Genomic DNA, 25,848 nt, shown 5'->3' with positions numbered 1-25,848 from the left:
CTTAGTCTATAAAATATTTCCTAAGAATTTTTCATGCAATCTAGAAGTTTTATTTTTTGTTGTTTAGTTCTAAATATTTTGCTTTTATGTTGTTTTGGAGATAAAATAATAAGCAGTTTGTCAGAAAAATAAATTCAGCCATCGTGTTTTTTCTTCCTTTGTCCAAACTGAGAATTTTTTCCATTAAATAATGAGATTTCTTCAATTCTTATGAATATAGTATAAGTGACTTCTATTTCTGTGTAGACTTATTTAAAATCATGATGCTTATTACCATGACAACCCAAACTACACAATTTAGCAAATATCTGAGACAAAACCTGCTTTCTAAATAATTTCCCTTCTGTTCCATTTCCTTACCAAAACACCCATATGTATAATGATTTCCTAAAGAGCTAAAAATTTTTCTCTGTAATTGTGCATTTGTATTTCTTTATTATTCTGTGAGATCTTTTTATTCTCAAACAGAAGAATCTGGAGAAATAAAAGGTGTTTACTAAGCCATCATGCACATTCTACTACTTAAAAATAACTTTTAAATTACTACATAATAAATTAAAATAATGTTTAAAATTTACCAATCTTAACTATGAAAATTATCACACACTGGACAAAATTGTGATAAAATTTAAATATTAGTCATGGTATTTGTGATAAATTGCTTCAAGAATGATGCGGCTTATCCAACAAATGGAGTTTTGTACTTTTGCCTTAAGGATGTGGGGAGACAGGTTCTTCAGACCTGTGAGTACAGGACATTTTTATTGGCAAACATTAGTTGTTTTTTTTTCTTTTTGTTAATGACCATTATGTTATTTGTAAATACTACTTGAGAGTCCAATAGTTTCAGTAAGTTATATAAGAGCAGCAGGGATTCGGAGGGTAACAAAGCATTAGAGCTTTCTCCCTCTAGCTGTTACTTGAGCCAGGAGTGTGGGGACTAAAGCTCCTATATTTTATACAAAGGGTGAAATTCATGGCACCGCCAACCCTTCCTGGTCTCTTGTTTCATTTCTAACTGGGGAAATGCATCTGGCCTCTTTTCAACCCCCTGATAACTGTCCTGCTCAGTAGAGTTAACCGAGCCTGTGCCTGTCATGCTCTGTGCCTGTCATCTGAGCACAGTGGCAGTTCTGCCAGAGTAAATAGCACTGCGCTGCCTTGAGAAAGCAGAGTGGAATGTCCCACTCTGGCTCTTGGTGACCCTGGCTCTGTCTGGCGGGGGGGGGGGATCCACAAGGAAGGAAATGTCAGTACTTCTGGTTAAATATTGTTTGCCTTTTTTCAAACGTAATCTTCTAATTGAAGAGGATGTGCTTTTCAACTAAAGGCCATTTGTTGCTTTTGTGAGCCTTACGCTTTGCACTTATCTCTGTTGACGTGGTGTCCTGTTAAAAACACCTATTCCCAGCCTGGCGACTTGTGTGTGCAGGTGCGGTGAGTGGTGAAGGTGTAATTCCTGCCGTCATCATTCATTGAACATTGCCACAAATGAGCCCAGCTTGGAGCTGAGGATTATTACACTCCACACTGACATTAGCCATGAGGTGGGAACTATCATAGCCCTCGTACGGATGAGGACTGTGGAATTCAGAGGTCAAGTCACTCAGCTAGGAAGTGAGGGACCAGACTCAAAAGGACTTTTCCAAAAATGCCTCCCACATTGAAGGCCATCGAAAGAGAGAGAGAGAAAGGCTCAATTTTAAACCTGAAAAGTTTAATTAACCATTGAAAATATAGTTAACTTCTTTATTTCAAGTGAAATTATTATTATAGTTAAATGTATGCAAATGCTCACATGCCCCTGCCAGCAGGGCTGTTCTGTTCTCCTCGGCATGCAGTATGGTGCCTTGTGAAACAAGGTCTCAGTCACAGCCACTGAAAGGACAAGTGAGGTAATAAGCTCCGCAAAATGGAGCCGAAAAGCCCTGATCTAGAGTCGGGTCATGCTGTAGGTTCCACAGATAGTCCCAGTTCTCTGCATCATTTCCCTGAATAGCAGGACTTGGACACTTATCTTGCAAGAGGGCCCATCTCTTCCTCTTCCTTTGGATTGGAGCTGTCCTGTGACTTGCTTTTACCAAATAAGGATAGCAGACATGGTGGTGTGCCAGTTCTCAAGCCTTGCCCAAATCTATTTTTTCAGATCTCTGTCACTGCCATCTGAGCGAGCCCAGGCTGCCTCCTGAGAGTGACCAGTAGCCGGGCGACATTCAGGTTAGGTCCTTCTGGACCTGCCAGTGTCCATCAGGTGGCCACACACACTTGTGAACAGCAATACGTACTTACTGTGTTAAATCACTGAGCTTTAGGGTGCTTGGTTATCTAGAAAAATCCACTTGCTACCAGTCACTGTCCAATTCATTTAATTTCACAGCTGCTCCTTGAAACCACAAATTGTGAGTCCTTACGTTTGAAAGTGATTATTCAGAAGGCAGCGATGTATGCCACAAGTGATCCCAGAGATTATGAGATGGCCCCTTCCTGGTGTTTAGCTTGAAAACTAACCTTTGGTCTATTATCTTCTGGACCACTAAAATGCTAAGCCTTCGGATAATGAAGACTTTTGTTTTTCAATATTTCTGTTAAATGGGAAAGATCTAGACCACTTAGTAGTCAGAACCGTGTGGCGGGGAGGGAGTGAGGTGAACTGGGTCGCAGAACACGGAGAAGGAAGTGTCTAGGAGGAAGGCGTCTAATCTGCTGTACAACATGGGACATCCTAACACAACTGCCCTGCCCTGCGTCAGGGTTTCTGCTAAATGAGTAGATTGTGGCTGCTCTTGCCACAGTGGGGATAATGGGCTACCATGGTAGGTGATGGCTATGCTAATGGTTCCACTTCTGTGTCTGTTTTACTATGTATATATCTTTTAATATCATATTGTATATTTTAAATAAGCATAATAAAACATATTTGTAAAATATAATAAAAAAGTAAAAAGGAGAGTTTGAGTTGGAAGATACTTACTGTAAAAGGAACTCTAAAAAACCATGGTAAATAACAAATTGAACAGCACTTTATATTGTACCTATAGCTACAGTGAATGGATGGAAATGGTGTGTGGTTTTTGTATTTTGCATATGTGCATTTATTTCCAAGCACAGGGTCATTAATTTATGAATGCTGTCATTTTATCTTTTAGCTGGGTTTTAATTTTTTAAAGGGTAATAGGAAGCAAAAGATCTGGATTCCTATTCTAAGCCTACTACTTAACATTAATGAAATCGTTAGTAAAACATTTATATCTTGTGAATCTTAATTTTCTCAATCCCTTAAATTGTGATAATCACATCCCATCTGCCTACATATGGAGGTTTATCCTACATATCTCTCTGGCTTGTTTTTGATCTCAAGACCTATGAGTCTATGATTCCTACTTGGAGTAAGTTTAGAAGCATCAGTCACACCCAAACATCTGATGCTCTTGAAATATATTTGAGATAGTTCAGACCCATCCGTAGTTTACAGCACTTGACACACAATGTTATGATTGGAGTAGCTAAATTACAAGAGATTTGGTAGCACACACTCTTCAATTTTTATTTTTAAAATTGCATTTTTAATAATATTCTCTGCTAGTAACAATTTGTAATTTTTATTGAAAATATGTGTTAGCTCAAGGCCAAAGCTATAAATAAAGGTAAATTTTAATTATCTAATTAGTTTGAAGCATAGAATAAATATGTCATACAGAGGAATATCGAATTATCTCTCTAGAAACAGGTGTCAAATATACCATTGGTTTTTTGGGGTTTTGTGGGGGTTTTTTGTTTGTTTTTGCAGTTTTCGCAGTTTTTGGCTGGGGCTGGGTTTGAACCCACCACCTCTGGCATATGGGGCCAGCACCCTACTCCTTTGAGCCACAGGCGCGGCCCTATACCATCGCTTTTATCTCTCCGTTCTCTCCTTCCTCTCTCTCTCTGCTTTCCCCTTTCTTCTTTATCACAAAATTTCTTCTTTATCATAAGCTTCTTTCTTCTTTATCGTAAATTTCTTCTTTATCATAAATTTCTTCTTTCTTCTTTATCATAAATTTCTCTATCTGTACCTCACATTAGCATCAGGGGAGGAATATGGCAATTGGCAATGGGACAGTATTTCCCAGAGAGATTCTGTGAGATACTAGTTCAAGATGTTCATTAAAAAGTTAAAGACAGGGGCTTCTTACTTACCCCCAAAAGGTGGACTATCTTGGAGAAGCATGAAGTGTGTGATGTTCAGAGGAGCTTTGAACTGTAGATAGGGAGGGTCCAGACTTAGCCGTGGAGCTGAGACACACTCAAGAAATTCTTCTACAGCCAATTTTAAAATGTTAGGAAGAATTAAGGCCCAAAGCATTAGATACCTTAATAGGCTTGTGATTTCTGCAAGTAAAAGGAGACAGATAATTCCATGTTACTGAGATCAATGATGACCTCTCCCAGCTCACCTCCCTCCACACAGACTGAAGTCTGCCCGGGGGGGAACCGTGCTTTATGCTCCCAGGAGCTGACCAGTAACAGGTCGGAACAGTGAGGAACTACCCAAAAGGCTTCCCTTCCAGTTTACAAAACAGTGAATGGAGCCCTTTTCTCCTCTGCCTGGCAAATGTTGATGCCACTACCTACAGTGTTCTTACTACACCGATCTAATACCGGGAAAAGGCACGGTAGGATTCATCAGTCCAGGTAGTTTCCACCACAGGGAAGAGCTAGTCATTCTGAGAATTCTCCTGAGTGGCTGCAAGGTTCTCGTAGCTCATTCTGTGCCAGCCAGCAGCTAAACAGTCTCTGTTATTGTTTACCATAAAACTTTCCCTCTCTGCAAATGCAGCCTCGCTACTGTGTACATAAAGGGTGAACTCTGACTGGCCCTCCCTAACTCAAGTTATGCTAAATTATGTCAAGTCCAGTGGATCTGTGAGTCTTAGTAGAACTGGAAGGTCCACTATTTGTAGGAAAACTCTGATGGCTATAAATCAGAAGATCACTCCTGTAAATGATCGTAGCCATGACCCAGGTTAACTCACCTCTTTCAGGAATTCTATCTACCCTGCCAAGCTCAACCTCCAGAGAAGGGATAGAAGTCTGTGCGGAATCCAGAATCCTGCCTTTTAATGGTCATCATTCACACACGTTTGCTACGGCGGCCGTGCTTTCTCAGAGAAGCTGTTCCCAGTAGCCCTCCTTCACTCACTCACCTCCAGGAAAACTTCTCTTCAATGGTTAATAGTCAAAACTCTTCTTTGAAGATCACAGAAATCTTCCACTCAGCCAGCCTGGATTGCACACAATTTGGAGGCCCTGTGTTTGTCTCTGTCTTTCTGAATCACTGGCCAAAACCAGGTGTGCATCACTGGGTTCTGTACCTTTTGAGTTCCCTTCTGCTTATCTCTGAGCATTCCCTAACTGACCTCAGCCCTGAGCATTCCCTAACTGACCTCGGCCCTGAGCATTCCCTAGCTGACCTCGGCCCTGAGCATTCCCTAGCTGACCTCGGCCCTGAGCATTCCCTAGCCGACCTCGGCCCTGAGTATTCCGTAGCTGACCTCGGCCCTGAGCAGTCCCTAACTGACCTCAGCCCTGAGCATTCCCTAACTGACCTCGGCCCTGAGTATTCCCTAGCTGACCTTGGCCATATACAGTGAGTCACCATTTTCACTGTAAACCACACACTTGTCAGAACCCAAAGCATAAACTGTAAATATCTCTCAGTGTTCACGCTCCTTTCAGGCCTGCCCCTATTTTGATGGTAACTTCCTAACCCTGTTGAGTTAACCTGATCCCAAGTCCTGAATCCATCAGCAGACACTTGTCCCATGGTCATCTACAAACTGACCCACACAAAAGGGAGAAGAGGGTGATCTTTTTGACATGAAACTAAAATTAAACTTTCCTTGGAAAGACAAGTAAGCCACAGACTTCCTGCATCTTCATTTAGGTTTTATTTTGTCATTGCCACTTTACAAAGACGGTCCAAACACAGTTGACTGCAGGTTCCAATTTAGAACTAGGGAGACATAGCCCTGCCTGTTACTGTAGCATATAGAGTAATGTGGTTGGTCACTGGCTTTCATGTGGCAAAAATAACCACCAGGAGTGGTTTGACTTCACGTCTTGCTATTGTTTCGTGTTGTTTCAAAGTCTTTACATACTGTGTGCTTCTTTGGCTGATACAACTAGTCAGGAAATCCTTCCCTCCTCCCAAAAGTGTTTATCCACAACGGAACATCTCACTCGTTTAGTCTCTCTGACTCAGAGATCCAGATAAGTGGTTGAACCCGGAATCTACTTCTGTTTATTTTTGCTGGAGGGAAGCAAGTCATTGGTCTAAAGGCATCCCCACAAAGTGGAACTTGGCTTTCAAAAAGTGGTGTGTAGGTACCAAAAGTCTCAGCAGACCCAGGGAGGAGGACAGATATAAATCTTACGCATGGATGAAAAAAATAATGGGATTAAATACCACCATAATTAGATTTCAATTTCATAAAGAATGAAATTCTGGGCCACTCAAACATCTTGTCTGTCATTTATCTCCCTGCTGATATCTTTATATTAATAAAGGTGCTGGAGGCCCGTGTGGCAGCGCCAGGTCAGTCAAGGCGAGGCTCAGTAGCATCACGCTGGGCTTGGCAGTGCCAAGTAAACCTGCGGTTAAGCGCTTCTCATTAATCAACATGTACCGTGCAAGTGCTGGTCACGTGCACAGACCTCCTGCCTTTCTCAGAACCAAGAAGGGCACAGTCTTCTCTGTCCCCCTGCGCAGTTGTGCCCCCAGTGAGCATGCATTATTGTTTATATTATACTGAGGTCTGACGTAGCTAAAACGCACAAGTCAAGTGTACAGGGGATGCATTTTTACACACGTAACCCTCACACAAACTGAGATGCAGGATGCATCCCGTGCCCCAGAAGGCTCCTTCTGGAACTTATAACACTGTGGCTCCCTGTGCCCCTATTACTGCATGTGAGATGGGCACCCACTGCCAAGGGCAGCAGGAACTCACCTGTCCTCCTGCCTGTGTAATACTCTTCTGTAAAGTGTCTGTGGACATCCCACCACGTGCTGGGATTTGGTTACTTATTGTATTCTTAATAGAGACTCAGGAGGTTTCCAGTTTTTGCCTGTCTTGAATCAAGCAGCACCAACCTTCCGTGCGTGTGTTTTAGTGGCTAGGTGCTTATGTCCTTCAATTCGTGCCTGTGGACGGATCCTGAGTCACTCGACAGTCTCGGGTTTAGCTTTGGTAGATGAAGCCAAATCACTTTCCAGACTTTGCCCACCATACTTAAGGGTTCTAGGTGCTCCACATCCCTGAATGCAGTTTTAAATCGGGCTCATTTCACTCACAATAACTATGGACCCATGTTCCTGTCTGCCCTTCAACCATCCTTTTCAATGACTGCGGAATACTTGGTGGGGGTGGTATCTATTTACTCATTCTGCACTGAGAGCCCTTTGCTTATGGTATACACGTTACCATAAAATAAATCTTATTTATGGTTTTAAGAATATAATTAAATTGTGTGGTAGATTGAGTACATTCTTATTTCTAAAGATGCTTTCAGCACCAAAACATACATATATAACATTGATACAAATGCAGCATCTAATAAATAAGAATATTCACTCAAGGTACTATGGGACTTTGCTCTCAGCAGTGAGTGGTAGCTTACACCGATATGAAGGCTAGAAATTATACTTTACGTGTGTTCTGATTATTGCTATAGTTACTGATGAACTGCCCATTTTTTAACCCCACACAGGGACTGTTCCCTTCTTGGTTCTGAGTAAGGCAGGAGATCTGGGCACATGACCAGCACATGCAAGAAGTCTCAGGTAGCCCTTTCCAGGCCCCGCAGGGACAGGCCTCACGTACAGCCTGGACCCCTCTGATGCAGTGAGTGCTGGGACTGCTCTGACCAGCATGGTGCCCGCGGGCACCTCACTTCACTGTTGTCCATCTCAGTACTGGCCTCTGCAGCCCTGGAAGGATTATCATGTTTACTTTACAGGGTGGTTGTGGAGGTTAGAAATGGGGTAAGGCATTTTAAAACATTCGCAGAAGTGCTGGTGCCCGCTGACCACAGTGTCAGCTCGGGTCCTTGTGTATGTCCAGGCTAATTAATGCAGCCTTCACCTCAAGGACCTCCAGTTTTGTGCTTCCTAACTTACATTTCCTCTGGGAAAGAGCACAAGGAAAGATGTTGGTTTGCACCATGCTCTAAGATTCAGGAGCAAGACGGCCACTCTGGTCATCTGCCAGGTTCTAGCTCAGTTTCATTGGCAATTGCAAACTTTTCACAATGTATGGCATGGTTTCAGAAAGTGGTAAGCCTCAGGTATTATTTTCAGCCAAATAATAAAAGGTAGATACCCCCAAAAGTATGGGGTCCCACAACCCACTTCCCACTTCTCCCTCCCAAGTTCTTTTACAGACGAGAGGAACCCGGGAGAGGCTGTAATAAGCTAAGGAGTGGCAGAGTCAGCGTCCTGGCCAATTACGTAACAAAAAGCATTTTAACTACATAAACCAGCATGCTGACAGCACAGCCAGTGAAGGCCTCTGCACAGCCCCTCGTCCCAGGGGCTTCCCACCACTTCCCTCTGCTGATCCCAAGGGCAGTGAGTCTTGACAACCAGCTTGCTCAATTCTGGAATGGGCCAGATTTTAATTCTTACCCGTCTATGATTGGCCTAAAAGGTTGACTCAACTCTAACTCAGTCTAAAGGTTTTGTGCCAAGCAGGGTGAAGCTATTTTCTAAACTTACTAAATGCTTGGGTAACTCTCCAGGGAGTCTCCTTGCCCAAGGATGACTGGGACAAACATGGCTTCTACACACCATCACATCTTTCTGTTCAGATGGAGTGATTTTGTCCTTGTCCTGAGATAGACACTCTTCAATTGGGACCTTCCCCCACCTAGTACCTACTCACGTGAAAGCCAAAATCAAGACCAGGCCGATGGCCTAGCATTTAATACATATCCTGCATGATCTAAGACACATTTTAATAATATGCTAATGCAAACTGGAGAGTTTTGTTAATGATCATGCAAGTTTCTAGGTGAATTTATAGGCAGAATTTGAACTGAAACAGACCACCTCATTAAAATGCAGTTTTGCCTGTCAGTTGAATCCCGGCAGGTCAGATCACTCTTTCTGTCCCTCTTTGCCAGAGATTGAATGTTGAATTAAATGCCTGGGCATTAAGAGTCAGGTCTCAATCAAGGAGTGACAGTAACGCTGCCCATAGCATGGGCATTTTGCTTGCTAAAAGTTTTTGAAACCATCCTGCCAAGGCTGCTATTGCATTAACAGACACATATTTCATTCAGTCACAAATGATGAAATAGTTTCTTTTAAACTAGTATATTATGTCTCTCAGAATTGCAAAAGTAGTCTTAAAAATACTTTAAATTTGCATGCACGTTTTCTCCTGACAAAGGAGTTTCCCTCCCCACCACGTTTGTGATGGGTTCTGTGAGCCTGTGGTTCAAAGAGGTATGGCGCCAGCCCCATATGCCAGAGGTGGAGGGTTCAAACCCAGCGCTGGCCAAGAACTGCAAAAAAAAAAGGCCACAACATGCATTTAAACATATATATTTTAATAAATGGTTTTAAATAAAGTTATTGATAAAGATCATTGTAATGCTCCACACAGAACATTTAGACCACTTAAAAATTCCTTCCAGCCTTACTATACTATGACCACCTGTTCAAATGTGCTTTATTTTTCTAGGCTATGGATTTACTTTTTAACATTGTTCAAATTAACTTTTAAGTATACAGAGGGGATAGATTTTTTTCTGGCTTTTTATTTTTAGATAATGTTGGTCATGAACATTTTCTGTGTTTTCATATTGCCTTTATGTACTCATCAACTGAATATTTTTATAATAATAAAAATAGCAGTATTTTGATATAGAAGTTTTTTTTTTGTTTTTTTTTTTTTGAGACAGAATCTCATTATGTCACCCTGGGTAGAGTGCTGTGGCATCACAGCTCATAGCAACTTCAAACTCGGGCTTACATGATTCTATTGCCTCAGCCTCCCAAGTAGCTGGGACTACAGGCACCTACCACAATGACCAGCTGTTTTTTGTTGTAGTTGTCGTTGTTGATTAGCAGGCCTGTGCCTGATTTGAACCTGTCAGTCCCAGTGTATGTGGCTGGTGCCCTAACCACTGAACTAAGGGCGCCGAGCCCATAAAACTTGTATAATGTGGGTAATAGTAAATGAAAGGTAAAAAAAAAAAAAACAAAAAAAAAAACTTCTATTTTCTCTTTCAAGCTTGATTTATTTTGAGGTCTCCTAGATAAAAAATTGTGTTTTCCTTTATTCAAAATTTGTATACTGCTTTCTCTTAACAGGACAGTTTCATTAATTTAATCCATGAAGGAATGCATGCTATTTAATTAATTATGCTCTTAGTGTCGGAGCTGTGTCATTTCTTTTTGTCTGTGTTATTGTAATTAACAATGAAGATTCTTGTCTATAAATCTCTAATAGCCATTTCTGATCATTTCCTTCATATAGGTTCATATCTAGAGATATATTAGTTCAAATGATATGAACATTTCAAAGCTTTCTGTCATGCAACCAGATTGTTTTTGAGGAAGACCCTATCAATTTAAACTCTCAATAGAAGGGTATGGAGCCAGGTGTCATGGCTCACACCTATGATCCTAGCACTCTGGAAGGCTAAGATGGGAAGATCGCTTGAGCTTAGGAGTTCAAAACCAGCCTGAGCAAGATTGAGACCCTCTCTCTACTAAAAACAGAAAAACTAGCCAGGCATCAGAGCGCATACCTGAGGTCCTAGCTTCTTGGGAGGCTGAAGCAGGTGGATCTCTTGAGCCCAGGAGCTTAAGGTTGCAGTGAGTTGTGCATTCTATCCAGGGCCATAAAAGAGAGACCCTGCATCCAAAAAAAAAAAAAAAAAAAGTATGTAGGAAAATATTTTTCTCATCGTGATTTTTAGCATACTATTTCTGTGTAATTTTAATAATATTGATGCATTTACTATGCCTATTAATCACTTAGATTTTTCTGGTAACTATTCTCTTGATTTATAAGTTTTAAAAAATAATTCGTGAAAACTTAACTACCACTTATTGGACACACTTTATATATTTGCTGTTTTCCTAGAACTTTCTATTAACTCTAATTCTAGCAACAACATAAGTGGACAAATTTCAGTTGTTATCTTATTATTATTATTATTATTTTACCAGGGCTGGGTTTGAACCTGCCACCTCCAGCGTATGGGGCTGACGCCCTACTCCTTTGAGCTACAGGCACTGCCCAATTGTTATCTTATTTTTATATGTGATGAAATAGCAGCTCAAAAAATTAAGTAACTTGCCCAAACTTATGCAACCAAAAAGTGTTTGAAGCAGGATTCCTACCCAAGACCGAACAACTCCAAGATAAGACAGATGAGGCATCTCCTTACCCAGATGACACACACACACACTCACATACATTTGTTCATACACAACCACAGCAAAGGGAGAAATTGCCCTGCCCCTTGGCACCGTTGTTAGCACTGAGGGACATCATTGTCAGCGTCCTTTGTGCTCATTGTAAAGGCAGCAGGACGGAGGGGAAAATGAAGGGTATTAAAGACAAAGACCGCAGACGTGTCAGTAGAAGAAAAGTAAAATCTACCAAAACAAATGACGCAACACATTTAAATAACTCCTCTAACAGCAACTGAATGTTACTTAACCCAGTTTAATAGATGCGAGAGTGTTCAGTAGTTGTGTTATCACACGTTTAAACATTTCATTTGACATTTCCCCAAACTGAAAATCAGAAAAAACGGTCACATTTGTCCTCCTACCTTCCATAGTTTCTTACCCTAACATCTAACTCTCGGATGCATGCAGAGTTTACTTTCGCCCATAAAAACTAAGTTAGTTAGAGTCGTACACTGGATGATTCCTTCATTGCTTTATATTCTTTGACATAGGAAGTTTGTATTAAGGGTTTTTAAACTTCTCTCATTCCCACTAAGACATTTATATTTCTACCATATACAAAAAATGACCTTACAGAGAGGCTATCATAGAATCATTAGCCTACAGTTTTAAAGGGGGGTGATTGTTATTTAAGTGACTAATCATAGATCCTGAAGTGTCATGATTATGCACTGTTTGTAAGAAACAGAATATAGGGACAGATCCAGAGGTGGCTCCAGTTTGGTTCTACAGTTTGGACAAAGTAAATGGCAGGGAAATAAAAATTCAACAACTAAGAAACATAATGGATATTGACACTGTAACAACCACAATAGCAACAGAATAGTGTACCCATCAACAGGAAATAAAGACAGCAATTTTCCTGCTGAGACCCTGGGTAATGGTGCAGGAGAGGCAGGGGACACGTCCTCCTGGGCAATCCAAAAGACCTTGGGAACTTTTTGGTTTGTAAGAAGCAAGCTCACATACACTTCCCCACACCAGTGCCCCCTCTGCCCTCTTCACAAGATCACTATTTGTTAGCGTTCCTGTCACCACCTCGGATTTGTCTTACTTCTTTCCTTACTTATCATGTAGATTCAGAGATCTGAGATTTTATCACTCAAGACTGTCATAAATCCCAAGAGTGACAGTTTATATTGAATCACAAGATTGATTTCTTTAAATTATCCTTCAAAGTTTTACTTTCTTCATTTTTCTTTTATAAAAATGACCTCCGGAAGATCACAACGTAAATTTTTGAAGTTGCTAAGTTTGATCTGTCAAAGAGTGTGCATTAACTTAATGTGATTTGCCTTCTATTATTCTTGCGTGTGATGGTTAAATTCTTAATCTGCTGCTTTTATAGTCTAAGTAATAGCTAGGGCTTGCTCTTGACATGAGGCTCAAGTTCCTTAAGGGAAAGTAAGTCCAGTCAAAGGAGGCAGACACGAGGACTGTTTTTGAAAAGCAAATGTTAAACCATCCCTCTATTGTTATATTTTAAATTTTTAAATAAACATGTTTTTATTCATATATTTGTGTTTGAATTAAAGTATTAAAAGAACACTTTTTCTTTGTGCTACTTTTCAATTTTTTTTCCACTATACTCTAAGATAATAGTTTGCACATTTTTAGTACAAATTGACAGCAACATAAGTAGTTATAGTCTTCTGATCTGAAGTAGCAAGAAGCAGAGGGTCCTGGGGGCCGGGAATGTTTAAGGATGCCCATTCATCCTGGTGTGTCATTTTGTTTCAGCATGCAGACATTGGATATTGGAATATTGGATATCTTTGGTTTTGAAGAATTTCAAAAGAATGAATTTGAACAAGTAAGTAGGCTTTTTTAAATTCTGTGAATGTCAATGGCTTTTTTCAACCAAATTACTTTTTTGATTCAGTAGAAATATTTAGTGTAATTATTTACAAATATGGAATCAAAATAAGTATTTTATCTCATGTTTTAAAATTAATATCCACTGTTGAAATATTCATCATTTTTATGTCTTCTTCTAAACAACTGGCATTCTCACACATCAAAAACAGAGTCACTTGGGTGGCACTTGTGGCTCAAAGGAGTAGGGCACTGGCCCCACATGCCAGAGGTGGTGGGTTCAAGCCCAGCCCCAGCCAAAAACTGCAAAAAAAACAAAAAAAAAAACAAAAAAAAAACCAGAGTCACTTGTTTTAAAAGACAATGCAAGACAAAGACTTGAGTTATGGTTATGGAAATATTATTTCTACTATATCAGAGAGAGAAAGACATGAATATTTGAGATCAGGGAAAGAGTCTTCAGAAACCTGGGCCAAAAATCAAACTGGAAATACTCCATTAAGCTGCATGCCATGATTTGTAGATTCATCTACATGTGACATTCATACATAGGACTACTGCAAATTCATAAGAATACATTGCAGAAGCATCAGTTATTTTAAAATCATTTATAATTTAGAGAATTTTTTTTAAAATACAGAGTTGTTGGGCATTATAATAGTACTGCATGAATAGTTTTGTTAAATTAAGCATATTTAAGAATTATATGTTAAAGAAGAAAAAGAAATACAACTTCCCTTAGCAAGCAGAGAAGAAAAGTAAACCTGTAAAAAAGGTAAAAGTAGAAAGATAGAAAAACAAACTGCATTACATTACAGACAAAATTATAACTAAGCAGAGTTGGGACAGAATTGCTAATAATTTTGTGATTTCTTTGGCTTCATTTTCTTAAGGTAGATAATGTGATAGATTATGACACTGGATAAAAAATTAAAATGTGTCAGAAACCCACAACTGTGACTTTTACTGGCATAGATTTCTTGACCAAAATAAAGAATCTATTGCCTTAGTTTTCTTATTTGTGACATCAGGATAATAATAGGTTTACAGAGTTGAGAGATTAAATGTGATTAAATAGAGATTCTTGTGTCACTTAGTATCACACCGTACATGTTTAAGATGAGGGACAGCTACCATTATTATTGTAAATGAGAACACTTAAAATCATTTTACAGTACAGCCACTGTTATTTGTAGAGAACTTTTACATTAACTTGTGTGTAGTTCTAGGTAAGTCAGCATGGACTGTGCTCCTTACAGAACTTTCCAGTTATGTCAGAGGGGTGCTGAAGGGCATAATATTATGCTGTTCAGATTGCTTAGGGGTCATTTTATATATCTGGGAATACTTAAGTTGGGTACATAGATATTAAGGATTGAAATGCCTTCTTGTTATATGGTTCCCTTGACCAGTATACAGTGTCTATCTTTGTCTGTCTTTATTTTTGTTGGTTTAAATGCAGTTGTGTCTGCAAATAAGATTGCAACCCCTGCTTTCTTCTGATTTCCATCTGCCTGAAGTATTGTTTTCCAACCCTTCATCCTAAGTGTTGTTTTGCCATTAGAGATTTGGTGTGTTTCCTGAAGACAACATGTAGTTTTCTTATCTTTTTTTATCCAGTCAGCCAGCCTGTGCCTCTTTAGTGGGGAATTCAAGCCATTCACATTTATTGAGAGAATTGATTGATAGAGATGGTGGAGTTCTGTTTGTCTTATTTTGTAAAGGTCCATTGGTTAGTTGTATCTTTTGTGCCATTGTGGAAGCCAGACTTTAGTTTCTAGATGTCATTACTTTGTTGGTGGTACATTGTGGTGGTCAGTGTGAAGAACAGGTCTGAGTACTTTCTGCAGAACTGGTCTTGTACCAAATTTCCTCAGTGTTTGCATGTCATAAAATGATTCCTTCATCAAATATGAAACTTAGTTTAGCAGGATACAAAATATTGGGTTGAAAATTATTTTTGTTTAAGAAGTTTAAAGGTTGATTACCACCCTCTTCTAGCTTGAATTTTCACTAGCATGTTCATTACAGCTCAATTCACAATTGCCAAATGTGGAATCAACCCAAGTGCTCATCAATTTATGAATGGATTAAAAAACCATGGTATCTGGATACCATGGAATACTATTCAGTTATATAATAGATGGAGACTTTACATCTGTTGTATTAAGCTGGTTAGAGTTGAAGAACAACCTCCTTAGTAAAGTATCACAAGCAGGGAAAAGCAAGTGTACAACATATAGAGCACTAATATGAAACCAATAGATAGACAACTATGTGCCCACACGAGAGAAAAAAATAATTAAATTCAAGAGGGGGAGGAGGTAAAGAAAAGAAGGGAGGAGGGAGGATTGGTAGGTTCTCACTTAATGTGCACAATGTACAGCACAACCCCTGGGTGAAGGGCTCAATTCCAACTCTAACTTTACCTAACAAATGCAAATGATATAACTTAATCATGTGTATCTTCATATTAATCTGAAATTTAAAAAATTGATAAAGGTCCAATCTGAAGACTAAAACTGACATAAAATTCTCCTCCTTTTATACCTTTCTGTAGATTAACAGAAAAGGAAAGATTTCATTTTATTTCTTTATTGTTTGCCATAAGAAAAGTAAAGATGAACATGAGGACAGCAATTGAGTGAGACTAGTGGAATATATACGGTATACATATGCAGGTTTGCAGGCTGCGTTTTAAAATGTGCTTCTCAGCGCAAATGTTTGCATGTTGGCAGATGTCAGTATAGATCCCATACATTTTCATCTTAAAAAACAGGGCAGCCTTTGTGTCTGTAATGAGATTCCCTGGTTCATGCATCTCCTGGTAAGTGACAGATGGAACATTGCCACGTAAAGCCGCTGCCCCACACCCAGACATAATTAATATGCACAAAATGTGTGTTGTTTTGATTGAGATGTACTCATTTTACTACAGTCATGAAAATTCCCTGTTCTTTCTTTCAGCTAAATATTTCAATGATATGTTTTAGAATATATTCATAGTCTTGAGATTTCTATGTAAGAAGATTGACATTTTTTCTAATCTATTGAGTACATTAAAATTCACTGTAATATGCCATTTAAACAAATGAGAAAAATTTGAGGTTATATAAATATTATTTTAATAAACGCTATCATATTTTCTCCCCAAACTTGTTATTACAAAGCTCCTCTTGCTACAGCTCTGTGTTAAAGAGCAAGAGGTGGAAACCAGTGACTGGACATATAGCTATCTCCCCAGACGACCCTGGAAACTCACACGTGCAGATGCACATCATGGGTCTCTCGAGCTATGGAGTCTGGTGAAATCACGTGTCAGTAATCTGCTGCAAGAAATTTAGAGAATTCAGAGAGAACATGGTACTCAGAGCAGGGGCTTCTGTGTAGAGAATGTGATCTATTTTCAAGTCAGGCTCCATTTAACCTGAATTCTGAGGAGTTGTCAAGGACTCAAAACAGTTCCCTGCTTACAGATTGCTTTCTAAGAAATGAGAGTTAGTGGGTAATTCATAGGAATGATAACTCAGTCAGGCTTGGGCTATGTGTTCAGGAGTTAAGGAAAATATCTGTACCTTGACTTCTAAAGCTTTATGAAATTATGTAATTTGATGATTTCAAATTCAAGTTGAAATTTGTGAGATTTCTGTCTGTATTATGAAGTAACTATCCTTGCTATGATAGAAATAAAATAGTGAGTTAACTACTATTAATTTAACTCTTACCAAATACTCTTCACATGGATTACCCATTTTACAGATGGGAAATGGAAAGTGCTACAGTCTCTGCTCTGCACAGGGAGCCAGGAGTCCCTGAAGGGACCGTTTTCCTGTTTTACTTGCACTGGAGTAGTTCATTGTGCATTCAGCAACCCTTTCTCGCCTCAAGTTCCACACCCTGTCCCAGGCACTAAAGACCCCATAGATAGGAAGGTGTGGTGAGTAGGGAACAGGTGTTAAAAGGACTCATCTTTTTTTTTTTTTTTTAGACAGAGTCTCAAGTGTTGCCCTGGGTAGAGTGCCATGGTGTCATAGCTCACAGCAACCTCCAAATCTTGGGATCAAGCGATCCTCTTGCCTCAGTTTTTCTATTTTTTAGTAGAAATGTGTCTCACTTTTGTGCTGGCTGATCTCAAGCTCGTGAGCTCAAGCAATCCACCTGCCTTGGCATCCCAGAGTTGCTGGGATTACAGGTGTGAGCTACTGTGCCTGGCCTCCTTTTTTTTTTTTTTTTAATAGTCTCTATCCAGATAATATGTTCCTACTTCTGTGTCTGTCCCTTTCTCTGTTCTAATCCTCTACATTTTTCAGTGTCCCAGACTTTATGGCCATGTAATGAGTTACCAGAACACTTAGTGGCACGGTGAGCATTCACACGTAAGCATTCATTACGCTCACTAGTTCTTCTGGGTTGGGAGCTCCAACAGTTTATCTCCCTCCATCACCTCTGGGCGTCAACTGGGTAGCTAGAGGGCTGGAGGCGAAAGTCACCTGAAGGGTCAGCCACACATCTGGAGGTGGCACTGGCCATTGGATGGATCCTCAGGCCCTCTTCTCATGGGCCCTCCATGGAGCCTTTTCACACAGCTTCTGCACAGGCCAGTCTGGACTGTCTCGAAGTATGTTGGCTGATTCCTGAGAGTGGCTTCCCCCAAGCAGAAAGCCATGCACAAGCTGTGTCCTTTTTCATATAACCCAGAAGTCACATAGTGTAATTTTCTCTATGAGTTGGGACAGTAACCATTCCCAAGTTCAAGGGACAGAGTAAGCAGAACCCAGGCCTTGATGGTGAGGGATCCCTTCTAATTGGACATCATGGGGAAAGGCTTGGGGGAGTTTAAAAGAGGAGAGGTTTGTTGTTTTAGCTTACATATGGCAGCACCCATATAATTTATTCCCAGTGCATTTCTGATAGCTCTTACATATCAATATTCATCTGTCTACAGATCAAATGATATACGAATATGATGCAACATTGATATTATTAAGTTGTTTCACATATTGATTTAAAAATGGTAAATGTGCTAAATGCCTGTTCTTCTCCTAAGCATTTTCTGCACCATGTATCCCTTTTCCACAATGGCTTCAAACTTTCCGAAATCATTTCAGGAACTCACCAAGCTGTGGGTAAGGAAAATTTTAATGAGGAGATTTATTTATTTTTCAGTATTTATCAGAACTCTAGCATACTGTTACATAGCCTTCTACAAAAAAGATTAAATAATGAGATTCTATTTCAATGTACCTCTCACGATAGTACTGGATTTATGTTTATAAGTAGTATAGTTACAGGTATTCTTTAGGTAACAAAACAAATGGAGAGGAGGAACACAATAAGAACTTTGGGCTTATGAACTATATATTTAATGACTTTTTCCCTTAGAATCCCTGTAAGTTAAATAATATTCCCATTTCATATTTACAGAGAAAAAATAACCTGAGTAAGTCATAGAAATTCACACAGAACTAAGGGTCTGAGTCCAGTTCTAATGACTTTGGCTATTTCCAGTTTGAAAGTTTCTCTAAAAGCCAGAATTAAGTTTACGCTAATGGACAAACTTTATGTTAGTATCCACACTTTAACTGCTGCCCTTTCATGAGAATATGTGTTTATAATTCTCTTAATGCTCAATATTATTTATCCTATTACATTTAAAAACAATAAACCCTTAATAAACTTTGTATGCCATTATTTTTTTCATAGTGAATTTCTCATCAAATCCATTTAATGTGAATAAATAAGTTAGATAATTAAGTCTTCATTGTAAAGAAAATATTACAAATCACAGCAGGAGTTTATGCATTTCTGAAGACATCTGTGAAATCTCTTTTGAGGGGAGGGAATTGAGGTTTTCTAGTGACCAGGGAAAGCTGAGATTCACCACAGTGGCAATCTAGATAGAAGGCCTCAAATCCCAAATGTGCTAACTAGGAAAACATGCTGATGCAGCCCTGTGTGACCACTGATAATGGCTGCAATTTCCTGAGCTTCTACTATTGGCCAGATTATCTTCCTATATGATTTCCAACTCTTACAGCAACCCTCTCAGAAAATTAACAGATATCCCCAAGGGCTTTACCGGACCAGTTGAGACTCCAAAGCCCAACCCTTCCTGTGCCGTGCTGGTGGGTAGTTCTTTGGTGTCTCTAAGCTTTGCGTTTGATTCTGGATAACTGTTAAGCAGAAAGCCATGTGCAAGCTGTATCCTTTTTCATTTAACCCAGAAGTCACATAGTGTAATTTCCTCTACGAGTTGGGACAGTAACTATTCCCAAGGTCAAGGGAAGAATTCACCACAGTGGCAATCTAGATATATGTGGGTAGAAACAATATAGTAATAATTGGTTTTGAACTATATGAATGTATTAATATGAAAAGACAAGGCTATTGGCTAATATAAATGTTTATTGCTAAACAAAAACTTTTTTTTTAAATGATGAATGTGTGATACAGTTACTGAAGCTTAAAATAAGAGCGTTTTGATCAGGTCCATGTCCAACATTTGCACATGGTTTCTATATAAACTGAAGTGCATGATTTATCTGTAAGTTATACAAAACATCTAAAAATGTTTTTTTATTTGTACTTTTCACTCTTGGCCTTAGCATATTTTATATATGTATAAGTATGTGTATATATCTGACATGTATATATAGTACAATTATATATATATAATATACACACACACATATATATATAGTTTTTTTTTCCTTCGGGGGGGGATTTTTTGTTTATTTGTTTTGTAGATACAGTCTTGCTCTGTTGCCCAGGCTAGAATGCCCTGGTGTCAGCCTAGCTCACAGCAACCTCAATCTCGTGGGCTCAGTGATTGTCCTGCCTCAGACTCCCTAGTAGCTGGGATTACAGGGGCCCAGCTATTTTTTTCTATTTTTAGTAGAGACAGGTTCTCATTTTTCTCAGGCTGATCTTGAACTCCTAATCTCAAATGATCTTCCTACCTTGGCCTCCCAGAGTGCTAGGACTACAGGCATGAGCCACTAAGCCTGATCTATTATATAAAATCTGATAATAAATTTAGCCAGGTGATTTGTTGTTGGCCTACTTCTTTCTAAAGACCAATCTTTCAAGTCCCAAAATAGCAATTACTTACATTGAAGGAGAATATGTTATGGATTTAACACATCAAAATACTAGATTTGTTTTATGAATGCACATTGCTCTGAATAGGAGAATAACTAAAAGAGAGGTTGCAGGGAGAGAAAGTGTTTTCATTTGTATAAGAGCCATGTCTTTATACACGTGGAGTAACTGCCATTTATATATACTTTGATTTTAAAATGTCAAAAAGAAGCCAGATAAGGAAAGGATGTTTGTTCCCTTTGAGAGCCAGTAATGCACCAAAGAGAGAGTGACGAGGAAAGGGGAGCAGAAAGGTGAAAAAACAAACAAAACCCCCAAACAGACAAAATCAACTGCAGAGGCTTGAGGCCAGGAGGTCAGCAAGGGGCTTGTTCCTCTCTGGTGGCTGAGGGTCCCACCGTGGGAGTCTGGGGAGGGACACCCCCCTCCCCCGGCAATACCAGCTGCCCTGGTCCTCTGCTTCCGAGATACCATCAGATGACTGGCAGAGGTTGGGCTCTCTAACTACCAGGGTCAGAGGAAAGGTGCTGGTAACAAAGCAAACACTACGTTACCAAAAAGGCCTTTACCATAATAGAAGATTCAGGGAAAGCGAAATGAACTATGGGATTTTAAAGCTGAAACAAACGAGAAATGCTGTCTCCTCACTGGCCCGCTGCACCTGCCGTTTCACAGACACTGTGGAGAGATCAGGATGCTGGATTCGTTGGAGAAAACACCTGAAGCAGGGATGAGCCCTGAAATATTCTTCAGAGAAGTTGGGTTGAGGTTCACAGCATACCTGACTCAGAAAAGCAGAGAAGCCCACTAACCCAACTCAGTGTTTCCCACTGGCTTCAGCTTATTTAATGTTTATACAAAATAGCTATTAACATCTCATACAAATAGTATTCTGCTACACATATTTGAAACATTTCAAATAGCTAAAATCTAATATGACTCCTGCTTGAGTTCTCTCTCCCTCTCACACACATGCCCACACAGTAATATATGATGTGTTACACGCATGTATATTCATTGATGAGTAAATTGGTTAATGGAGGGTACATTTTCTGTTTCACCATTTATCTCTCTGTGTTCAGCCATGTCTGCAAATTAGAATCACTGCGAAAGCTTTTAAAATACATCAATGCCTGGGCTCCACTCCAGTTTAATTGGTTTAGGGTCAGGCCCAGGCATCAGCTTTTCTTCAAAACCTCCCCAGTTAATTCAAATGTGCAGCCAGGATTGAGAATCATTGTCTGATGCCTGGGACCCTGCCTTCAACTAGAGTCAGCTTTAATTTATCTCCTACTTTAATTCTGTGATGTATATTTCATGCTCTATTATATTTTTGTTTCAGATACATTTTACTGAGTAATAAAAATAAAGAGAGAACAGTTGGTGAGAATTTACTCAAGAAATTAAGTTTGTGATTAATACAAATGATGGGCCATCTGGATAAGCAGTAAGGTTGGGTTGCTAAAGAATGTTTTCAAGGGTGTATACTTTTTATTATTAAACCAGTTAGCAATGGCACTTAATGTACAAAGCATGTGTTTTAATTAGGTAAAGGTACACATTAACTAAAAAGTTACTTCACATGTATTCATTACCATTTAGAATACCCACCTGTCACCTACAGTCAAGTGTCCTCTGAGGAACATCCAGAAATCTAAGGGAACCCAAACCAACTCTGACGTGTAGAGCTGAGAGGCAGAAGTCATGAGCCTTTGTGTTGAAGTCAGTGATCCCAATTACTGATGCAGATTCATGCTTCTGGATAAGTAATGTGCTTGTAGAACCTTCACTCTCTCTCTCTGATTGTGTTTAGCACACACCTGCACACGCACACATTCACACACAAAGACCGTTCAGTGAAAATAGTCATGACGAAGCCCCTGGCCACAGTTCCGGCCACTATTTGGTTGGTCAGATACATTTTCTTCACTTCCACCGGAGCACACAGGAGAGAGCACCTTTCTACTCCTCACCTAGCCCTGTCTACCAGCAGCTCTGAAGTCCCGGCTGCTGCGCTTCTGTGTATTACCTTTGGTTCAGTGAGTGCTTTGAACAACTCAGAATAAGGAAAGGCAAACTCTTGGTAAAACACTTGACTATCTGCATTCCATGCAGATGACTTTGAAGAGTGTTCTGCTTACACTGTGTGTGCTCCCAGAGAGTCCCTATTCCACACTGTGCTGCTCTCCCCTGTTGGAAACACAAATGCAGACTTAGTTCCAGGAAGTACACCGTAATGAAAGCTACATACTGAAGATCCGTCCACAGACTATTTGGTTTTTAAAAATTTAACTATACTTTCCCTACAGAATTTCAATAAATTATTTGAAGAATTTTTTCCCTCCAGAATAAAAAAAAAAAAAAAACACAAGATATATAATAAAAGGTTCAGGTATATTGGAAACATCACCCTGGACCATAAAAAAAAGTTTAAAATCCACCAGAGTAGCTATATGTTTTGTGAATCATTTTGACCCAGAGAGCAACAAATTGAGCTTCTCAATCTACAGGCACAGGCAACATTACATTCTGGTGGCCAAGCATGGCGGAGTGAGTGCTTCCAGGGCTGTACAACCCACGGCTGGTGGCTGCACGTGAGCTGTGTGAGGACTGCTTTGCTTACTTATGGCATCAGATATGAGGAAAAGTATGCATAGGCCTTTTTGGGGGTTAGGGGGCTCATCAGCTTTCATGGTTGTGTAATTACTTTACTGAGTGACCCAAGACAACTCTTCTTCCAATGTGTGGTGAGGAAGAAAAATGGTTGACACCCTACTGGTTAAGACATTCCTGGGGGCAGTGCCTGTGGCTCAAAGGAGTAGGGCACTGGCCCCATATATCAGAGGTGGTGGGTTCAAACCCAGCCCTGGCCAAAAGCTGCAAAACAAACAAAAAAAAAAGACATTCTTGGAAAAAAAGGAAGACAGCAGAGGCCTGGCCCCTTCCAGTTTTTGTCTTTAGCAGGCTTTGTCTACATTCACACTTGGTTTTGTCTTTTTGATTAAACCAGTGGATCAGTTCACTAAAGCAAATATTCAATTCAATAAGATATTAGGAAAAAACTTAAAAATCTGTTTTCTATTATAAAAAGGTCAGGTCCATCAAAACACTGTAGAGGTGGTCAGCTGTAAGACAATGGAAACCAAAGGGATTTAGTTAATCATCAGTGACAGTGATTTCTGTGTGTGCAGAGAGCTGAGGACATTCTGAATGCAAGATGATAGGAGAATTGTATTAAATAGTCAGAGACTTCCACATACATCAAGCTCATGCAATCAGAGTCTCAAAATGAGGGAACACAAATGTCCTGTAACTTGGTTGTTTTTATACAATAGAAAACCAGCCATTGATTATTTTAAAAAATTGGAATTTCTTTTTATTGTTTCATATGGTAACAGATATTTTCATGGGTTCAACCTTTGTTTCTTCACTTTGTTTTCTAAAATAGATTACATTTAAGCACTCTATTTGTATACATTTTAAATCAAATTCCTGAGACATAAGATCTTATTTGTGCTTTCTTAAATGACTTGGTGTATTTTTAATACAAAGAAAACCCTGAGAAATGACCATTGCATATGTCGTATAATGAAATAGAATTTTTCCAATGGTTCCATTCCATAGGAGGAGTCATTTATTATCTGTACATTTTTAGCAATTATTTCACCCCACTTTTAATGATTTTATAGCCTTTATTCCTTAAAATAAAAGTTTCCTCAATATTAGAGGAGTTTAACAATTTATTAGTCAAAGGAATATACCAAAATATTATTTTCAAAGCAACGTGAATTTTAAAATTTTCAATTTTTCCTCTCTAACAGTTTTCATACATTTCTATTTTAAATTTATGATCAAAATGAAATGACAAGTAAAAGTATTGCTTTAACAGTAGGGCTACTACTGTGGACAGATGCCACACAGTTGTACGGAAAATGGTTCATCTTTCCAAAACCATTCCTGGAGATCGATACGCTGTCAGTGAAGATAAACATAGAAACTCACTAGGAGGATCTGGGTCTGCGGGCGTCACGGAGTTTTCATGGAAAATTCGAGGGGATGAATGTGCTAGACTGTACCAGTTACAAGAAAGAAAATATTTTTCCTACGATATGTAGATCCTGACTGCCATGGTCCCCTCTGCCAGCTACGTAGTATAACGGGCAGAATTTATTGGTCTGTGTCCATATTTAAGCACATTTGATGCAACAACAACACACTGAAAGGTTTTATAAGGTGTATTCTCATCTGAAGTGACTGTATTTTTGTATTTTTAATTAAAAGAATTGGCCACGGACATGTGGGTTTTTCTAAAAAACACTGAGCTTTAAATGTAAAGAAGGTCCGTCTCTGTTCCTCTCTCATGAAATCTGTTTGTCAGAGAGCAGAGAGGAAAAGTTCCAGGGAAAATATGATAGAAGGGAGAAAATCTTAGAAATTCCAGCCTTCACAGAGGAGCAGGCGGGTGGGGGGAGAAGATGCCAAGAGTGATTCCAAGTTCAAATAAATTCCCTCCAGTTCTCCAGGTTTTAAAATGATTTTTAAGACAGCAACAACACGGCACGGTTCTTCCTTTATTTTTAACTTACACTCCACTCCGTAGTAGAATTCATTAGGGAAGTGTATTCAGTCTACAGAAACTCATCTGTCACTGAATTTACAGAAACTGGCTTTGACTGTGAAGTCAGAGATGCCGCCATCCGGACGGCAGGACCCTTGAAACATCATTTTTTTGACCTAGAGCTAAGAATTGTTTTTGTTACTTTTTGAGTGTCAATATGTGATATTTACATTACATTTTAATATGATATTTGGTGTATTTCTACTATATTGTTATTCTTTGCTTATTGTATTAATAATAAAAAATGTCCAAGTGTATTCATTGTTCAGGTAACTCTACCAGGGCACAAGAGCCTCTAAGCTCTCAGCTCTGCTTGGGTCAGAGTGCCCCAGACCGCAGTTTTCTCCCATGCTGCTCACCCCATTTCTGAGTGAGTCTGAGCTGTCTATGCCTACTCAGAAAATCTGGCCCTGGGAATAGGTGAAGTGGACTTGACTGTCATCCTTCCTGCGTCCAGACTGATGTTCTGCACTCTGATCTGTTATTTCTTCCTGAAAATTTGCCCCTGAGACTTATTCATGCCTCTAGAATCTCATAATATTCTACCCTTCCCAATCACCAAATCCATGAGGAAAAAAAAATTTCCATTATGTGCATGTAATTCTCAGCTTCTTAATGGCCACCTTTGGGGGGAAGCGCAGACTCCCATGAGAAGAATTCAGTCCCTCCCGTGTTCTTCATTTGAGAAGGTGGCTCGTCTGGCTCCTTGGAAGACAGAATATGAGATGTGCTCTCACGTGAGCTATAGAGAAGGCACGACCTCGCTGAGGGGGCAGCAGTATCTAGAAGGGGGTCCTGCCAGGGAGGTCACGTGAGCTATAGGGAAGGCACGACCTCGCTGAGG

The 25,848-nt window shown here is 39.5% G+C and overlaps 1 protein-coding gene across 1 annotated transcript in view; it reads left to right on the top strand.

The window, feature by feature from the left end:
* The window catches only part of MYO16 (myosin XVI), a 407,489-nt gene that overhangs the window by 191,574 nt on the left and 190,067 nt on the right, over positions 1-25,848 (top strand). The window contains exon 17 of the mRNA XM_003800011.3: positions 13,211-13,283. Within this exon, the coding sequence (XP_003800059.2) occupies positions 13,211-13,283 (73 nt within the window). The remainder of the gene's footprint in view (positions 1-13,210; positions 13,284-25,848) is intronic.

Source organism: Otolemur garnettii, unplaced genomic scaffold (genome assembly GCF_000181295.1).
Source record: "Otolemur garnettii isolate 467f Iridium unplaced genomic scaffold, OtoGar3 scaffold00161, whole genome shotgun sequence".
Taxonomy (NCBI): domain Eukaryota; kingdom Metazoa; phylum Chordata; class Mammalia; order Primates; family Galagidae; genus Otolemur; species Otolemur garnettii.
Note: the sequence above shows the minus strand (reverse complement) of the source record. Positions and strands in the feature narration are given on the sequence as shown.